This window comes from Manacus candei, unplaced genomic scaffold (genome assembly GCF_025592945.1).
Source record: "Manacus candei isolate 608988 ecotype Guabito, Panama unplaced genomic scaffold, ASM2559294v1 h1tg000076l, whole genome shotgun sequence".
Lineage (NCBI taxonomy): Eukaryota > Metazoa > Chordata > Aves > Passeriformes > Pipridae > Manacus > Manacus candei.
In genome coordinates, this window is record NW_026138124.1 from 3,772,677 (window position 1) to 3,791,618 (window position 18,942).

General features: G+C 56.8%; 2 protein-coding genes across 5 annotated transcripts in view; both read left to right on the forward strand.

Annotated features, from left to right (window-relative positions):
* Positions 1–18,942, forward strand: part of LOC127480792 (glutamine-rich protein 2-like) — a 34,027-nt gene that overhangs the window by 13,185 nt on the left and 1,900 nt on the right. The window contains exons 12-15 of the mRNA XM_051809295.1: positions 499–564; positions 864–956; positions 1,525–1,666; positions 10,795–10,888. Coding sequence (XP_051665255.1) covers positions 499–564; positions 864–956; positions 1,525–1,666; positions 10,795–10,888 — 395 coding nt within the window. The remainder of the gene's footprint in view (positions 1–498; positions 565–863; positions 957–1,524; positions 1,667–10,794; positions 10,889–18,942) is intronic.
* Positions 1–18,942, forward strand: part of LOC127480794 (glutamine-rich protein 2-like) — a 45,101-nt gene that overhangs the window by 4,103 nt on the left and 22,056 nt on the right. The window contains exons 1-5 of one of the 4 annotated variants that reach the window (XM_051809299.1): positions 14,974–15,316; positions 15,606–15,674; positions 15,762–15,809; positions 16,007–16,102; positions 16,291–16,382. In XM_051809299.1, coding sequence (XP_051665259.1) covers positions 15,062–15,316; positions 15,606–15,674; positions 15,762–15,809; positions 16,007–16,102; positions 16,291–16,382 — 560 coding nt within the window. In that variant the 5' untranslated portion in view covers positions 14,974–15,061. Of the gene's footprint in view, positions 1–14,973; positions 15,317–15,605; positions 15,675–15,761; positions 15,810–16,006; positions 16,103–16,290; positions 16,383–18,942 lie in introns of those variants that run through there. The other 3 variants (XM_051809296.1, XM_051809297.1, XM_051809298.1) reach the window with 3 other exon arrangements.

Below are 18,942 nucleotides of genomic sequence, written 5' to 3' on the forward strand. Positions count from 1 at the left end.
TGATGAAGCAGCTGCACCTTCTCCTTCCACCAGCAGCAGGTTCTGCACAGGAAAGGAGGAATGAGGAGGGGGCAGCTGTGGGACAGAGCCCTCCCAAAGCAAAGGGGACTGTGGCTGCAAAGGCTTCCAGAAGCAAGGCTGGGAGATGGGCACTCCTGCCCCTGGCAGGGGTGTGACACGCAGAGCCCCAGGGCTGGGTGGTGCCCTGCCCTCCTGACCAGGCACAGGGGGGTCATTAGTGCTGCTGAAGCACTGCAAGCAGTGCAAGGGCTGCTTGGGATGGCAGCGTGGGCCCTGTGCCCTTCAGCTGGCACCAGCCAGTGGGTTGGGGAATGGGGAGAAACCAGGCCCCACAGCCCCGGTTGGCCCTGCAGACGCCGTGACTCCCTGCAGTGCCGTGCCTAGCACCTTGCTGCTGCCAGCGAGCCGCTGCCTGCGGGTGGGCAGGGCTGTGTCCCCCCAGGAGCTCAGCCAGCCCTTTTGTCTCCCCCTCCTTAGGCAGCTGCCAGTCCCTTTCACGTGCCTGTCCTGTGACCGCCCGGTCAAAACGCAGGTTCCTGGCCCGTGAGTATCACCTCTGCTTTGGGGGGGCTGCATGAGTGGGATGGGGCTCAATGGCTGCCAGGGGTGACCTGCTGTGCCAGGCACAGGGGTGAGGGTGTCTGCTTGGGAGGGTCTGACCCTGCTGAGCCTCCTCTTCAGCCCTGCCCATCAGGATGGAGTGTGAGGCCTTGTCCCCAAGGGCTGCCGACACTGTGATGTACCATGTGTGAGGTACAAGTCTGTGGGTTTTGAGGGACTGCCCCCAGCAGGCATGAGTTGTTTGTCCCCTGTCACCCATATGTGGCTTCTGCCCTCCACAGGAAACCCGAGACACTCCCGTACTTGCAGCCACTGCCCCCCATCAAGGATTTTCGGCCGCTGCCCCCCAAGAAGGATGCACAGCAAAGCCAAAGGTAGGGGGCCTGAGGACACAGCCCTGGCTCCTGGGGTGCAGGATAGCCCTGCCCTAGCAAGGAGAACTCTTCCCTGCATGAGGGCAGAGGGGCCCTGTGGGCCTGAGCAGTGCAGGGGAGCAGAGGGAGGGCTGTGGAAGGTCAGTGCTTGCCCCAGCTCTGGGGGTTTTACTGCCCCCTTTCCACTGCCATGTCTAGCCCAGGACTCTGTCTCAAGGTCACTGAAACCACACGTGATGAGTTTTGTCTGGTCTCAGCCTGAGCTCAGGCTTGGGGTGGAGTAGGATGCCTCCTGTGAAAGCAATTCCCACAACCAAGCCCAGCTCCTGCCTGCTGCTGTCCTGTGCACAGGGACCTGCCATGGCCATGGCCAGCTCACCTGGCTGTGGGGAAACAAAGAGCAGACCCAGCCCCATGGGATGGGCTTGGATGTCCTGCAGCAGGTGGAGGGAGCTGGGAGGGACACGTGCCACCAGGGAGCACCCCCTGGTCCCCTCCCTGCTGCAGGAGGGTGAAGCCCAGGATGCCACAGTGCAAGGCACTGAGCATCCCTGTGCCCTTCCCACAGGAGAACAGTGGTCAATGGCAAGATCCCCCGAGTGGCCCCGAGCATCGGGAACCCTCAGAGAAGCAGAAGCCCCGAGCTGCAAATCCAGGCTTCTCCCCGGAACAACGTGCGGCTGAAGGGCATCACAGCACTCCCCAGCAAGGTAGGGAAGGCACAGACACAGCAGGTGTGACTGAGGCTGGGAGGGTGAGGCTGAGTATGCAGGGGGAATCTGTGCCTTCAGGTGCCCCAGGGAGAGCTGGGTTGGGAGGGTTGCTGGGGGATCATGGGTTGGGCCCTGTGTTGCAACCAGCTGCTCTCTCCTTCTCAGCCTAACGTGACCATAGTGGTGGGCACTTCTGGCCCCAACTCCCCGGAGCAGAAGGACCAGACTCCTGCGGTGGACAGTGCACAGGAAGAGCCAGGTATAGCCTTGTCAGGGTATGGGCTGGTGAAGAGAAAGGGAACTGGTCATCTACTGGGGAGGGGGCCAGGGAGCAAGCAGGGTCAGTGTGGGACAACAGTTTCTGTGCTGGTGGGTGGGGACCAGCACTCCCAACCCTGGGGGTCTCTGGACAGGCAGGTGTCCCTGCTGCCTGCCACGTCCTGGGCTGGCAGCGCTGCTCCAGCCAGGGGCTGCCCTTGGGAAGTGGGGAGCTCACCCTTGCCCCTCGTCCCCAGGCCCTTCCACCTCACAGGAGCAACAGCCAGCCAAGACCCGCAAGACCAAGCACGTCACCTGGGCACCACAGCTCACCCAGATAAAGATCATCCCGGCCCGTGACACATCACCTTCTCCAAGCAGAGAGAGAGGAGTGAACAACCGGTACTCCGACATAGACATCGAAGAAGAGAGGAGAATTGCATTTGAGGAGTTGGTTAATTTAATAAAGAAATAATAAAAATGCAGACATTGCCTGGTCCCACCAGCCTCTCTCTTCCTCAGGCTCCCTGATGCTCCTCAACCTTTCTCCTCCCTCCTGTCTCTCTGCCACCAGGCTGAGCACATCGTGCCCCGTGGCCAGGACTTGAGGATGGCCCTGGTCCCGTGGCACCTTGTGGGGCATCTCTGAGGATCTGGGGCCTGCTGTGGCTGGGAAGCCACAGGCACATCCCTGGAGAACCTGGCTGGCACTGCTGGGGCTGCTGGTCGCTGGTCTCGGAGGCTCCTGAAATCCTTCCAGCCAACCCGGACAGCCCCTCAGGAGCAGGGTTGAGCCATGCCCGAGTGCCAGCCCCGATGGCAGGGCCCAGCAGAGCTGTGCCTTCATCTGGGCACTGGCAGATTCCAAGCTCATCTGCCCGCTTCCTCCTGGGGTCCCTTTCTCGAGGGGCAGCAGCAGGGGCTGGCCCACAGGGTTTCCTCTCCCCGGGGCGGGCAGCCCCTTGCCCAGCCGTCCCTCTCGGGCCCCCTCTGCAGAGCTGCTTTCCAGCCGGGCACCCCCGGCGTGTCCCGGAGCCCGGCGCTGATCCTGCCCAGGCCCGGCGGGGCCCTGCGGCCGGGCCGGGCCATCCCGGGCAGGAGCAGCCCCCGAGGCGGGGGACACACAGGCACAGGGGGACACGGGGAACCCACGCCGGGCACGGGGCCCTCCTGTCCCCACTCCCGCACAGCCGCGCCCTGTCCCAGCGGAGGAAGGACATGAGCCCACAGCACTGTCTCGGCTCTGCCGGGGAAAGGGCGCTCTCGTTGCCTTGGGAACGAGCCAAGGTGGCCCAACGCAGTTTCTGAGCTCTCTGGCCGCCTAAAGTAGCAAGTCAGGGCAGCCCAACCCAGGTTTTAGCCCTGTGGCCGCCTAAAGTAACAAGTTGTGAAGCTTTCCTCATGAATATGTATAGCCCTGGCCAGTTCATCTACCATCTTCAGCCATGGCTGGCATTTATTTGGAGCTCTCCCCCTGCAGCTGGCACTGTGGTCCAGCTCTGTGATAAAGTACTGCCTGCTTCCTAATGCTCTAGTGCTGTTAAGGAGCTTTATTCCTGAATTTCAGTGACAGCTACACCTCCACTGTTCTCTATCCTGGAGCAGGGCCATGACTAGGGCCGGTGCAGGGCCCTTCCCTGCCCAGAGCTGGCTGTACACGAGCACACAACAATCCCACGCTGTTCCCTGCACGCTGCATGTCAGTCTAAACAGTGCAGCTTTGACTGGGGGAGAGCTATAACCCCCCTTGAGCAAGACCCACAAGGCCCACCCTGCATGCAAGTCACAGGGTGACACAAAATGGCCGTTTATTGAACATGGACGTTGGCTTATAAAGGCCGAGCAGAAACCCTTCTAGAAGAAAGGGTGGAGACTGGGAGGAGTATCCAAGGAGTGGCCAATCAGGGTAACAAGGGGCAAAACTTATCGAAACATGAACAAATGAGAAACTATCTCTAGGCAGTACTGCTGCAGCAGGGTTGGACGAACAAGGAAAGGGTTTACATAGAACCAATAGAAGAAAGGGTAACAGGAATACAGAGAAGGGAATCACACATTCTCATAATAAAACATATTATGTCAACAAGAGAACAATTGTATAACTAAGTAAAACACTGGAAACAAACAATCTCTGGGTTATGATGATCATATCTTGAGCATGACAGCATAGGTGCACTCTGAGATGATGTCTTCCTCTTCCTCCGATCTCTCCCCGTTAAGTTTCTTCCACCATTTGTAGGACTCCATTGGGGCACCTCCAACACAGCTTTTTCTTAATTTTCCTGAAATTCAACTGGCATAAGTTTTCATGTTTGGAACAGATTGCTGAGTCATCTCCCCCTTTATTTCCTGGCCCAGCTCATTAGGTATATTCCCTGTCAAAAACCGGAGGAAAAGATAGTAACGAACACAAATGTACTGTTTGGATTTTATCTGTGGTTTTGTGGGGGTTCCTGTGTCCTGCCTGAGCCAACTCACACTGACAGTTCAGTGGCACAGCAAAGCCAGGCTTATTCCCTGCTCCACAATGCAAGAAGAAACCAAGAACTGAGTGCAACTTGCCTCGAAACAGAACAAGAGTCTGACATGGCAGAGGAGGAACTGGCTTAGCTGTGACTCCAGTCTTAAACTGAATAAAAGAACAATAAAGGACTCTCTTCTTTCCTGGAAGAGGGTATGTTTCAGTGATTAAAGGGGCTCCAGAAGGGCTGGACAAGGACTTTGGACAAGGACCTTGAGTGACAGAAGGGGCAAGAGCTTCCCACTGCCAGAAGGCAGGGTTGGATGGGATATTGGGAAGAAATTCTTCCCTTTGAGGGTGGTGAGGCACTGGCACAGGTGGCCCAGAGAAAAGTGTGGCTGCCCCATCTCTGCAAGTGTTCAAGGCCAGGCTTGGAGCAACCTGGGCTAGTGGAAGGTGTCATTATTCTTATGCCTGGCAGGGGTTGGAATGAGATGAGCATTAAGGTCCCTTCCAGCCCAAACCTTTCCATGGCTCTATGACCTCATGACTCTGTGACCTCATGTCTCCATGGCTCTGTGACCCACTGTGTCCTGGGGGTGTTGTGGGGCTGTTGCCTGGCAACGGGAGCTGTGATGAAGAGGGGCACGTGCAGCGCAGGCCCCAGTCCTTCGAGGGCCGAGGAAGGAGGAAGGAGCCTTCTGGCGACTGACCCGCTTCTTCATCGCTTTGGCTGATCCGTTTGATCAGGCTATTTGCTTTATCATTTTATCAACCCCTTTGCTTATCCCTGTTACCACTCCTATTGGTCTCTCCTTTTATCATTCCTATAGGTCACCCCTTTAAGAATCCCTCTAGGTCATCCCTTTTAACATCCCAATAAGTCATCCCCTTTAGAATCCCAATAGGTCAACCCTTTTAGAATCCCTATAAGGCATCCCTTTTAGAATCCCTATAAGGCATCCCTTTTAGAATCCCTATAAGGCATCCCTTTTAGAATCCCTCTAGGTCCTACATTTTAACATTCCAATAAGTAATCCCTTTTAGAATCCCTATAAGGCATCCCTATTATCATCCCTGTTGGTTATACAGTTTATCATCCCTATAGGTTATAGAGTTTATTATCCCTATTGGTCATCCCAGTGATCATTCTATAGGTCATATGTTTTAAAACCCCTAAAGATCACCCCTGTTATCATCCCTGTAGTACATACAGTATAAACCCCCTATTGGTCATCCCTTGTATCATCCCTATAGGTCATACATTTTATAATCCCTATAGGTCATCCCTTTTATCATCCCTATAGGGCATCCCTTATATCATCCCTATAGGTCATCCATTTTAAAATCTCTGTTGGTCAGTTTGTTTGCCATCACTTTTACGCATCCCTGGCAGATCCTGTCTGGGCAGAAGGGCTTTTATTTTTGCAGACATGGCGACTCCCTTGGACACTCTGAGCCTCTCCCAGCTGCTGGATCTCGCCATCGGGATGCCCCAGAATGGAGCCGTCCACTTTGCGGCCATGAGGAAACTGCTGCAGGCCGTGCTGGGGCACCTGGACGTGCAGTACCTGACAGCCCAGGAGCCGTGGACGGGCGAGCTGAGTGGCCCCTCACTGGCTGAGTTGGCCATGGGCATGAAGGAAATGAAGCAGGAGATGGAATCCTGCAAGAAACTTGTCTCTGAGGTAGTGGCTCTTCCCAGAGCCCCTGGTGCTCCCCCACCAGTCAGTCCCTCCCCACTTCCTCAGCAGTGCTTGACTCTGCCCTCACTGCCCGGGCAGCGCTTGGGCCGCTGGCAGAGCTTCCTGGCCCTTGGGATGGGCTTCAGTGCTCTGGCACAGAGCCTGGCTTGGGCAGGCGGCACTGGGGCTCTCCCTGCTGACCCTGCCTGTGCCATGGGCTCCCCAGGGCAGGGCTGGGGGTCTCGGGGCACTTGCTGCCCAGGGGCTCACCCCCAAGAACCCTTTTTCCTAGACTGTCTCTCAGGAGATTGGTACAATAAAGGCCGAACATTCCCGCGTGTCAGAGGACATCAGGAAGATCCAGGAGGCACAGGTCTTGTGCAGAGCACAGTGGGGGTGAAGGTCGTGTTCCCCAGGGACACTCCCCAGGGGCTCATCTCTGACACCCCTTTCTCCTAGGCCATGGCTGACTCCAAGCATCTGCAGGAGATTGACAAGTTAAAGGCTGCACAGTCCCGCATGGCAGAGGACATGAAGAAGGTCCAGGAGGAGCGTGACCAGGTGAACTGCTGCTGTCAGACACTTGTGGCTCTGAGGCAGCAGCCAGTGGCCTCGGCTCTGCCGGCCGCAGGCTCAGCAGCCCTGGCCCTGCTGGATGCATGGAGAGTGCTGCCCGCAGTGCCCTGCCAGCCTGGCTGAGCCTGACCTGCACTGTCCCCTGTGCTGGGCACACCACGGCAGGGGGAAGGTCCTGCAGGTCCCCAGGGACCCTTCCCTGGGACTCACCCCCACCACCCCTCTCTCCTAGGCCATGGCTGAGTGCCAGGATCTCCGTGAGGAGATTGACAGGATAAAGGCAACACTATCCTTCATGGAAGAGGACATTATGAGGATTAAGGAGACCCTTGCATTGGTGAGCTGCTGGCTGGTGTCACCTTTGGCTCTTGTGGGGCACTTGAGTGTGGCTGCCTGAGCTGGGGATTTGGGGTCGAGCCAGGGACAGGGTGTGGGGCCCTGGGTCTGCCCTTGCAGCTGAAGGGCCCTCGTGCTGGGACAACACAAGATCTGTGCCCTGACTCTGCCACCACTGCCCTTCCCAGATGAAGAAAATGGAGGATGACATCAGAAAGCTGAGGGCGGATATCGCCAAGTGGAAAGAAGAGACCAATGAGCAGATCACTCAGCAACTGGAGTAAGAGGACAGAAGAGAGTTTTGTACTCTGTAGGGCTGCAAAGAAGCCCAGAGGGCCTGGGAGCATCCTGGTTTGGGGGTAAGGGACATTGCCCAACCAGCCCTGGGGAGGCTAAGCCAGCCCCTTCCCCCATCTCGCTGGCCAGGTCTGTGCTGCAGAAGACAAAGAGTGAGCTGAAGAAGATGGAGGAGCAGCAGGAGATGAAGAATTCCATGCTGGAGCAGCTGGTGACTGAGACAGCCAACCAACTTAATGCTCAGGTGAGGTGCTGGGGGAGCACTCCCACCACCTGCCAGCTCAGTGGAGGGGTCCTGACGGGGTTCCAGCCACATCCCCCATCTGGCTGGGGCCATCGAGCCCCACAGCACCCAGGTCTGTTCATTGCAACCAGTCAGCAGCGTGGAAGGAAATTAAAACCTTGGTGTAGATGTCCTGTTGACAGTGAGGGCTCCTGGCCACAGGCTGAGTAACACGGATCTGTGTCTGTGGGGAAAACAGACTCCCTTTGCTCAGCACCACTCCTGTTCTTCCTCCCTGGAACAGGACCAGGAGCTGCTGCAGCACATGGAAGACTCATTCGGCAAGATTCAAAAGGAATACAAGAAGTTCAGCTACATCTCGGAGAGTATCCAGGCAGACTGTCAGATGAAGCAGAAAGCTATTGAGGTGGGTGGGTAAAAGTCCTATGGGGTCAGAGCATCCCCCAGGCAGACTCCAGGCAGGGGATCACAAGGAATCTGTCCCCCTGCCAAGCTGCTCACACCCTGTGGAGCTTCCAAGTGCCTTTCCTGGGGGTTTATCAGTAGGGGAGCAGGGGGTGCCAGGCTGGCCAGGAGGCAGCTGCAACCCTGCTGCGGTTTCATGGGATGCTTTCTGTGTTGAAAGATGCTGTTCCAGTCCTTGGAGAAGCTGAAGAAGGAAAAAGTAGATGAGCAGAACATGTTGACAGCAATGGACATGGTAGAGTCTCGACGGCCCTCTGTGCCAGTCCAGGGCTTCCTGGGCAGGGTGACAAATGCCCCTTGTCCCTTGGGGCTGTTTGGCAGAAGTGGCCCAGGAGAGGGAGGATTTCCAGACCAAGTGCAGGTCCCTTGCCTCTCCACTGGTGGGACCAACCCCATGGGTGTGATGGGGTGAATGGGGCCACCCTGCCCTGAAAGGGGCACGATGGCACGGCAGGAGTGCTTCTCCCTCTGCCCCTGACACTCCCTGGCCCTGCCTGTCATTCCTCAACCCTTTCCCCTCTTCACTCCTGCCTTTCCCCTCTGCTAGAAAGCGGACAAAGATGCCTTGGGCAGCAAAGTCGATTGCACTCAGTTTGAGGCAAACATGGAGCGGCTGGATGAGAGGCTGCGGAAGATTCAGGGCCAGATGTCAGGACAGAAGCAGCACTGCAACGAGCTGCAGCAAAAGCTCAAGGACATGATGGAAAACAAGGTGAGCGGTGCCTCATCCCTGCTGTTAAAAATTGGCACCTTTGGGTCTTGGCAGCCTGAGGCAGCATCCCTCTGAGGGTCCCCGTCCAGGATTTTCCCTGGAACTGGCCATGACCCCTGCCAGGGCAGCTGGCTGAGGGTGTGCACCTGTCCACAGCTGGATCGTGGGGAGCTGAAGTATTTCCGAAATCGGTTAGAGGAGATCTGGAAGGGGAAGATGGAGGAACTTGAGAACAGGATCTTGGGTGACAGCGCCGCTGGGCTGAGGAAGTGAGTGGGATGGGGATGGCAATGGCTTTGGGGACAGCAATGGTGCTGTTCCCTCCAGCTGTCCCAGACAGTGCCCACGTGGTACCCTGGCACTGCACCAATTTAGCCACCAAACAAACCGTGGCGATGCTGATGAAGCAGCTGCACCTTCTCCTTCCACCAGCAGCAGGTTCTGCACAGGAAAGGAGGAATGAGGAGGGGGCAGCTGCGGGACAGAGCCCTCCCAAAGCAAAGTGGGTTGTGGCTGCAAAGGCTTCCAGAAGCAAGGCTGGGAGATGGGCACTCCTGCCCCTGGCAGGGGTGTGACACGCAGCGCCCCAGGGCTGGGTGGTGCCCTGCCCTCCTGGCCAGGCACAGGGGGGTCATTAGTGCTGCTGAAGCACTGCAAGCAGTGCAAGGGCTGCTTGGGATGGCAGCGTGGGCCCTGTGCCCTTCAGCTGGCACCAGCCAGTGGGTTGGGGAATGGGGAGAAACCAGGCCCCACAGCCCCGGTTGGCCCTGCAGACGCCGTGACTCCCTGCAGTGCCGTGCCCAGCACCTTGCTGCTGCCAGCGAGCCGCTGCCTGCGGGTGGGCAGGGCTGTGTCCCCCCAGGAGCTCAGCCAGCCCTTTTGTCTCCCCCTCCTTAGGCAGCTGCCAGTCCCTTTCACGTGCCTGTCCTGTGACCGCCCGGTCAAAACGCAGGTTCCTGGCCCGTGAGTATCCCCTCTGCTTTGGGGGGGCTGTGTGAGTGGGATGGGGCTCAATGGCTGCCAGGGGTGACCTGCTGTGCCAGGCACAGGGGTGAGGGTGTCTGCTTGGGAGGGTCTGACCCTGCTGAGCCCCCTCCTCAGCCCTGCCCATCAAGAGGGGTGCTCGTCCCCAAGGGCTGCAGGCAAGGGGTGCTGTGGGCTACAAGCCTGTGGTGTTTGGGGGCCGCGAGCAGGCGTGAGTTGTTTGTCCCCTGTCACCAACCTGTGGTTTGTGCCCTCCCCAGGTATCCTGAGACACTCCCATATTTTCAGCCGCTGCCCCCCAGCAAGGACGCACAGCAAAGCCAAAGGTAGGGGACCTAAGGACACAGCCCTGGCTCCTGGGGTGCAGGATAGCCCTGCCCTAGCAAGGAGAGCTCTTCCCTGCGTGAGAGCAGACGCACTTTGTGGGCCTGAGCAGTTCAGGGGAGCAGAGGGAGGGCTGTGGAAGGCCAGTGTTTGCCCAAGCTCTGGGGGTTTTACTGTCCCCTTTCCATTGCCATGTCTAACCCAGGACTCTGCCTCAAGGTCACTGAAACCACACGTGATGAGTTTTGTCTGGTCTCAGCCTGAGCTCAGGCTTGGGGTGGAGTAGGATGCCTCCTGTGAAAGCAATTCCCACAACCAAGCCCAGCTCCTACCTGGGAGGAGGGAGGGGACATTTGCCTTGGAGGGGAGCTGGGAGGGACATGTGCCACCAGGGAGCATCCCTTGGCCCCCTCCCTGCTGCAGGAGAGTGAAGCCCAGGATGCCACAGTGCCGGGCACTGAGCATCCCTGTGCCCATCTCACAGGAGAACAGTGGTCAATGGCAAGATCCCCCGAGTGGCACCGAGCATCGGGAACCCTCAGAGCAGCAGAAGCCCCGGGCAGCAAATCCAGGCTTCTCCCCGGAACAACGTGCGGCTGAAGGGCATCACAGCACTCCCCAGCAAGGTAGGGAAGGCACAGACACAGCAGGTGTGACTGAGGCTGGGAGGGTGAGGCTGAGTATGCAGGGGGAATCTGTGCCTTCAGGTGCCCCAGGGAGAGCTGGGCTGGGAGGGTTGCTGGGGGAGGCTGAATTGAGCCCCAGCTGCTCTCTCCTTCCCAGCCTATTGTGATCAAGCTGCTGGGCAGCAATGGCAACATCTCCCAGGTCCAGAAGGACCAGCCTCCTGTGGTGGACAGGGCACAGGATGAGCCAGGTATGGCCCTGTCGGGGCACGGGACACTGAAGGGAAAGGGGACTGTTTGTCTGCTGGGGAGCAAGCAAAGCTTTGTGTGCAGAACTGGGCAGGCTGCCATGGGGGTCTCGGGTCTGGAGCTGGATGGAAGAGGCAGAAACAGGATGGAGCAGGAGCACTGGCAGATGGGGTGACTGGGATTGGAGGTGGAGCAAGGTGGGGGGATGGCCCTGGCCAGTGCGGGACAGCAGCTTGTGTGCTGGTGGGTGGGGACCAGCACCCCCAACCCTGGGGTCTCTGGACAGGCAGGTGTCCCTGCTGCCTGCCACGTCCTGGGCTGGCAGCGCTGCCCCAGCCAGGGGCTGCCCCTGGGAAGTGGGAAGCTCACCCTTGCCCCTCGTCCCCAGGCCCTTCCACCTCACAGGACCACCGGCCAGCCACGACCCACAGCCACGTCTCCCGAGCACCGGCGCTCGTCCAGACACTCCGGCCCCGCCAGACGTCATCAGCCCCCAAACAGCTGGACAGGACTGGGTGCCCAGGGACGTCTTCTAAGCAGACACAGGACTTTGTGAAAATTGCCCTCAAACGGATGACTTTTTGATTTTATTAGGTTAATAAAAAAAACATAAAAATGCAGACAAAGCCTGGTCCCACCAGCCTCTCTCTTCCTCAGGCTCCCTGATGCTCCTCAACCTTTCTCCTCCCTCCTGTCTCTCTGCCACCAGACTGAGCACATCGTGCCCTGCGGCCAGGACTTGAGGCCGGCACTGGTGCCCCAGTGCTTTGTAGGGCAGCTCTGAGGATCTGGGGCCTGCTGTGGAACCAGGAGCAGCCCAGGGTGCACTCAGGCCCTGGGGGCTGCAGAGCCCTCTGCCCCGGAGGGCTGGGAAGCCACAGGCACATCCCCGGAGAGCCTGGCTGGCACTGCTGGTCGCTGGTCTCGGAGGCTCCTGAAATCCTTCCAGCCAGCCCGGACGGCCCCTCAGGAGCAGGGCTGAGCCATGCCCGAGTGCCAGCCCTGATGGCAGGGCCCAGCAGAGCTGTGCCTTCATCTGGGCACTGGCAGATTCCAAGCTCATCTGCCCGCTTCCTCCTGGGGTCCCTTTCTCGAGGGGCAGCAGCAGGGGCTGGCCCACAGGGTTTCCTCTCCCCAGGGGCGGGCAGCCTCTTGCCCACCCGTCCTACTCAGGCCCCTGCAGGGCTTTAAGACTCGGACCCAGGGGGGTGAAGAACTGAGACAAGTTTTTTGGGGGGTCACAGACCCTTTTATAACCAAACGCAAAAAGAAAAACTTTCCTTATAAGGTAAAAAGTGTGACCACAGTATCCAAGTGGCTGCTAGCTGTCACACAGGGAGACAGCAGTTTCGGAGTTACAGCTCACTTCTGTAATGAGTTGCTCTGTTCTCTGCAAAGGTCTGGGTTTTTTCCAGGCTCTTGTGAGAAATATCTCTAATTAAAATTTAGAAGACGTCCAAATAAAGTGAAACAAAGAACTTTATTAACAGCGCACTGGGTGCACCGAACTCATGACCTGGTTCGAGCACCCCTGACTGGGAGGGGACAGGCCTTTTTAAGATCTCTTGATTTACATAACCACTCTCTGGCACCTCCCACGCCAGGCCCTGCTCCCCTCTTCCTCCAAAGGCAATCCTTGCCTTTTGGTGCAGTTCACTGGTTGTTCCCATCCACCTATAAGGTTGTTTCCTGCCCAGGCTGCATGGTCCCCTGGCAGTGAGCCCAAATTGGTCTCACTGCCTTACATGCTTTCCAGTTGGCCTTCCTACTATCATGGAAATCACTACTACCAGTAAACAAAACAGTAAGTCAGCAGTAGTAACAGTGATCAGAACAACCAGAACAATAAGAACAGCCCTAATTCGTGTCAGCAACGGAAACAAATGGGAAACAAATGGGTTAATGTAACCTCAGGAAAGAAAAAAACCAAAGGGGTGGTAAAATTAATTGCACCCCTATAAAGACATAAAACAAACCATCACCTTCTCTGCCCTCCTTGACATGAATTACAGCCGAACCAGGTCAGCTCAGGTCACTAGGACGCTGGTACCTTTTGTTGAGGAACATATGAATTTATAACTTGTCGCAGAGGTAACAAATTAGTCTTAGGTGTAAAAAGAAACATATGTTGAATACATGGAATAGCAATGTAAAATGTGTATGTATGTGATGTAATGAATATATATGGGATGTCTGAAATAAATACTGGACACACACACTGTATCGGGGTGGCAGGTCTGGGAGCAAAGACTCCCCTGTCACCCAGCACTGCTTGCTCATACTATATAGTAAATTCTAATTTGAAAAATCATTTCACTCCGAGACTCAGTTTCTCACATTATGGTGAAACTGTGTGTGTTTTTATGTGGTATATGTTCTGATGCTATAAGGGCAGAAGGCACTTGTTGAAACAATTAGAAACAAAGAACAAACATTATTTTAACAGTAAAATAAAACTTAGCATTACCCTGTTATATCAAAAACTCTGTGTTGCAAACACGAAAAGGCAAAGCATTTCGTGATTTTACTTATACAGTCCCTGGTTCTCTTGCTGCTGGGTGATGGGATACCTAAACTGGGTGATGGGATAGCTAAACTGGGTGATAGGGAAGCTAAACCGGGTGATGGGATAGCTAAACTGGGTGATAGGGAAGCTAAACTGGGTGATAGGGAAGCTAAACTGGGTGATCCTGCCCAGGCCCGGCGGGGCCCTGCGGCCGGGCCGGGCCATCCCGGGCAGGAGCAGCCCCCGAGGCGGGGGACACACAGGCACAGGGGGACACGGGGAACCCACGCCGGGCACGGGGCCCTCCTGTCCCCACTCCCGCACAGCCGCGCCCTGTCCCAGCGGAGGAAGGACATGAGCCCACAGCACTGTCTCGGCTGTGCCGGGGAAGTGACATTTCCAGGGATGCTGTCACAGGGCTGTGGTAATAAAATGTTCCTGAAGGTGTTGCAAATTACACAGAAGTGGCAGTTAATTGAACATGCAGAGTCCAGAGACAAGCCAAGAAGACTCAGTCCGGCTGAGGATGAATATGCATATCCCTAGCTAATAAATACATCTATCATCTTGAGCAAAGAGAGCAAAGTCAGGCTTATTTCCCGCTCCACAATGCAAGAGGGAACCAAGAGCTGATTGCAAGTTGCCTTGTAAAAGAACAGGAGTCTGACACGGCAAAGGAGAAAGTGGTTTAGCTGTAACTCAAGTCTTAAAGTCATTGACAGAAAAATAATGGAGTATCTCCTCTCCTGGAAGACTTTTGGATAGGGCTTGGAGAAACGTGGGATAGTGGAAAGAGACATTATTCCTGTTCCTGGCAGGGATTGGAATGACACGAGCATTAAGGTCCCTTCCAGCCCAAACCTTTCCATGGCTCTATGACCTCATGACTCTATGACCTCATGTCTCCATGGCTCTGTGACCCACTGTGTCCTGGGGGTGTTGTGGGTCCGTTGCCTGGCGACGGGAGCTGTGATGAAGAGGGGCACGTGCAGCGCAGGCCCCAGTCCTTCGAGGGCCGAGGAAGGAGGAAGGAGCCTTCTGGCGACTGACCCGCTTCTTCATTGCTTTGGCTGATCCGTTTGATCAGGCTACTTGCTCTATCATTTTATCAACCCTTTTGCTTCTCCCTGTTACCACCCCTCTTGCTCTCCCCTTTTATCATTCCCATAGGTCACCCCTTTTAGAATCCCTATAGATCATCCCTTTTAACATCCTAATATATCATCCCTTTTAGAATCCCTATAAGGCATCCCTTTAGAATCCCTATAAGGCATCCCTTTTAGAATCCCTATAAGGCATCCCTTTAGAATCCCTATAAGGCATCCCTTTTAGAATCCCTATAGCTCATCCCTGTTATCATCCCTATAGGTTATATATTTTATGATCCCTATAAGTCATCCCGGTTACAATCCCTATAGGTCATATGTTTTAAAATCCCTGTAGGTAATCCCTTTTATCCTCCCTATAGGACATACAGTTTAAAATCCCTATTGGCAATCCCTTTTATAATCCACATAGACCATCCCTTTTATCATCCCTATAGGGCATCCCTTATATCATCCCTATAGGTCATCCATTTTAAAATCCCTCCTGGTCATCCCCTTTGCCATCACTTTTACACATCCCTGGCAGATCCTGTCTGGCAAGGAAAGCTTTTATTTTTGCAGACATGGCGACTCCCTTGGACACTCTGAGCCTCTCCCAGCTGCTGGATCTCGCCATCGGGATGCCCCAGAATGGAGCCGTCCACTTTGCGGCCATGAGGAAACTGCTGCAGGCCGTGCTGGGGCACCTGGACGTGCAGTACCTGACAGCCCAGGAGCCGTGGACGGGCGAGCTGAGTGGCCCCTCACTGGCTGAGTTGGCCACTGATGTAAAACAAATGAAACAGGAAATGGAAGCTGTCAAGACAGTCATGCCAGAGGTAGTGGCTCTTCCCAGAGCCCCTGGTGCTCCCCCACCAGTCAGTCCCTCCCCACTTCCTCAGCAGTGCTTGACTCTGCCCTCGCTGCCCAGGCAGCGCTTGGGCCGCTGGCAGCTCTTCCTGGCCCTTGGGATGGGCTTCAGTGCTCTGGCACAGAGCCTGGCTCGGGCAGGGGGCACTGGGGCTCTCCCTGCTGACCCTGCCTGTGCCATGGGCTCCCCAGGGCAGGGCTGGGGGTCTCGGGGCACTTGCAGCCCAGGGGCTCACCCCCAAGAACCCTTTTTCCTAGATTTTCTCTCAGGCTCTTGATGAGGAAAGTGGTGAGGCCAAAGATGTGTCAAGGATCCCAGGGGCGCAGGTTTGTGGAGATCACAGTGGGGGTGAAGGTCGTGTTCCCCAGGGACACTCCCCAGGGGCTCATCTCTGACCCCCCTTTCTCCTACAGTCCCGCATGGCAGAGGACATGAAGAAGATCATGGAGGAGCGTGACCAGGTGAACTGCTGCCGTCAGAGGCTCAGCAGCCCTGGCCCTGCTGGATGCATGGAGAGTGCTGCCCGCAGTGCCCTGCCAGCCTGGCTGAGCCTGACCTGCACTGTCCCCTGTGCTGGACACACCATGGCAGGGGGAAGGTCCTGCAGGTCCCCAGGGACCCTCCCCTGGGACTCACCCCCACCACCCCTCTCTCCTAGGCCATGGCTGACTACCAGGATCTCCGGGAGGAGATTGGCGTGATTAAAGTGACACAGTCCCAGATGGCTCAGAAGATGAAGGAGACCCTTGCATTGGTGAGCTGCTGGCTGGTGTCACCTTTGGGCTTTTGTGGGGTGCTTGAGTGTGGCTGCCTGAGTTGGGGATGTGGGATCGAGACAGGGACGGGATGTGGGGCCCTGGGTCTGCCCTTGCAGCTGAAGGGCCCTCATGCTGGGACAACATGAGATCTGTGCCCTGAGTCTGCCACCACTGCCCTTCCCAGATGAAGAAGATGGAGGATGACATCAGAAAGCTGAGGGAGGATATCACCAAGTGGAAAGAAGAGACCAATGAGCAGATCACTCAGCAACTGGAGTAAGAGGATGGGAGAGGGTTTTGTGCTCTGTAGGGCAGCAAGGAAGCCCAGAGGGCCTGGGAGCATCCTGGTTTGGGGGTAAGGGACATTGCCCAAGCAGTGCTGGGGAGGCTAAGCCAGCCCCTGCCCCCATCTCGCTGGCCAGGTCTGTGCTGCAGGAGACAAAGAGTGAGCTGAAGAAGATGGAGGAGCAGCAGGAGATGAGGAATGCCATGCTGGAGCAGATGGTGACCGAGACGACCAACCAGATGCAGGAGAAGGTGAGGTGCTGGGGGAGCACTCCCACTACCCGCCAGCTCAGTGGAGGGGTCCTGATGGGGCTCCAGCCACATTTCCCATCTGGATGGGGCCATCGAATCCCACGGCACCCAGGTGTGCTGGTTGCATCCATCCCATCTCTGAGCAGATTCCTTCTGCCCTTCCTGCAGCTGGGTGAGCTGGAGGAGACAGTAAGCATCGTGCAGGAGGAGCAGGAGAAGGCAGCGTGCTCCAGGTGCACCTTCGACTACAAAGAGCTTTTGGGGGAGCTCGTCCAGCGCTGTGAGAAACTCGAGGAGGAGGTGGACTCCCTGCAGTCACGGCAGATAGTTGTGGGCAAGGTGGAGAAAATCACAAAGCCTAGGAACCAGGTAGGGAGTTGGCACCACGGGGGACTTGGGAGTGGGCTGATGGCATTCCCTGGCTGACTGTGCTTTGCTGTAAAATGTTGGGGTGTCCTTCACTGCTTGGACCAGTCAGCAGCATGGAAGGAAATTAAAGCCTGGGTGCAAATGTCCTGTTGACACTGAGGACTCCTGGAACCAGACTCCCCTTGCTAAGCATCATCTTTTCTTCCTCCCTGGAGCAGGACCAGCAGCTCCTGCAGCACATGGAGGACATGGAGGACCAGGTCAGGAAGATTCAAGGGGACTGTGAGGAGCTCAGCTTGGTCTCAGGGAACCTCCAGAAGGACTGTGAGGAAAAGCAGAAAGCTATTGAGGTGGGTGGCTGAAAGTCCTGTGGAGTCAGAGCATCTCCCAGGCACACTCCAGGCGGGGGCCCACAAGGAATCTGTCCCCCTGCTGACCTGCTCACAACTGTGAGGGGGTTCCAAGGGCGTTTCCCAGAGGCTTTTGGGTAGGGGGAGCAGGGGGTCCTCAGCTGACCAGGAGGCAGCTCCAGCCCTGCTGCCATGTCATGGGATGCTTTCTGTGTTGAAAGATGCTGTTCCAGTCCTTGGAGACACTGAAGGACAAAGCAGAGGAGCAGAACATGTTGGTGGCAAAGGACATGGTACAGTCTGGTGGGACCGACCCTGTGGGGGTGATGGGGTGAACGGGGCCACCCTGCCCTGAAAGGGGCACGAGGGTACAGAGGGAGTGCTTCTCCCTCTGCCCCTGACACACCCCGGCCTTGCCTGTCATTCCTCAACCCTTTCCCCTCTTCACTCCTGCCTTTCCCCTCTGCCAGAAATCTGCCTTGGGTAGCAAAGTCAGTTGCACCCAGTTTGAGGCGAGCATGGAGCGGCTGGATAAGAGGATGCAGGAGATGCAGGGCCAGGTGTTGGGACAGAATGAGCAATGGAACGAGGTGCAACAGCAGCTCAGCAACATGATGGAAAACAAGGTGAGTGGTGTCTCATCCCTCTCATGCACCTTTGGGACTTGGTAGCCTGAATCAGCATCCCTCTGAGGGTCCCCCTCTTGGATCTTCCCTGGAGACAGCCATGTCCCATGCCGGGGCAACTGGCTGAGGGTGTGCACCTGTCCACAGCTGGATCGCCTGGAGCTGAAGCCTTTCCATAAGCAGATGGAGAAGATCTGGCAGAAGAGCATCAAAGAGCTTGAGAAGAAGATGGCAGAGAGTGACAGCGCTGCTGGGCTGAGGAAGTGAGTGGGATGGGGATGGCAATGGCTTTGGGGACAGCAATGGTGCTGTTCCCTCCAGCTGTCCCAGACAGTGCCCACGTGGTACCCTGGCACTGCACCAATTTAGCCACCAAAGGAACTGTGGCGATGCTGATGAAGCAGCTGCACCTTCTCCTTCCACCAGCAGCAGGTTCTGCACAGAAAAGGAGGCAGAAGGAGGGGGCAGCTGTGGGACAGAGCCCTCCCAAAGCAAAGTGGGCTGTTTTTGCAAAGGCTTCCAGAAGCAAGGCTGGGAGATGGGCACTCCTGCCCCTGGCAGGGGTGTGACACGCAGTGCCCCAGGGCTGGGTGGTGCCCTGCCCTCCTGGCCAGGCACAGGGGGGTCATTAGTGCTGCTGAAGCACTGCAAGCAGTGCAAGGGCTGCTTGGGCTGGCAGTGTGGGCCCTGTGCCCTTCAGCTGGCACCAGCCAGTGGGTTGGGGAATGGGGAGAAACCAGGCCCCACAGCCCCGGTTGGCCCTGCAGACGCCGTGACTCCCTGCAGTGCCGTGCCCAGCACCTTGCTGCTGCCAGCGAGCCGCTGCCTGTGGGTGGGCAGGGCTGTGTCCCCCCAGGAGCTCAGCCAGCCCTTTTGTCTCCCCCTCCTTAGGCAGCTGCCAGTCCCTTTCACGTGCCTGTCCTGTGACCGCCTGGTCAAAACGCAGGTTCCTGG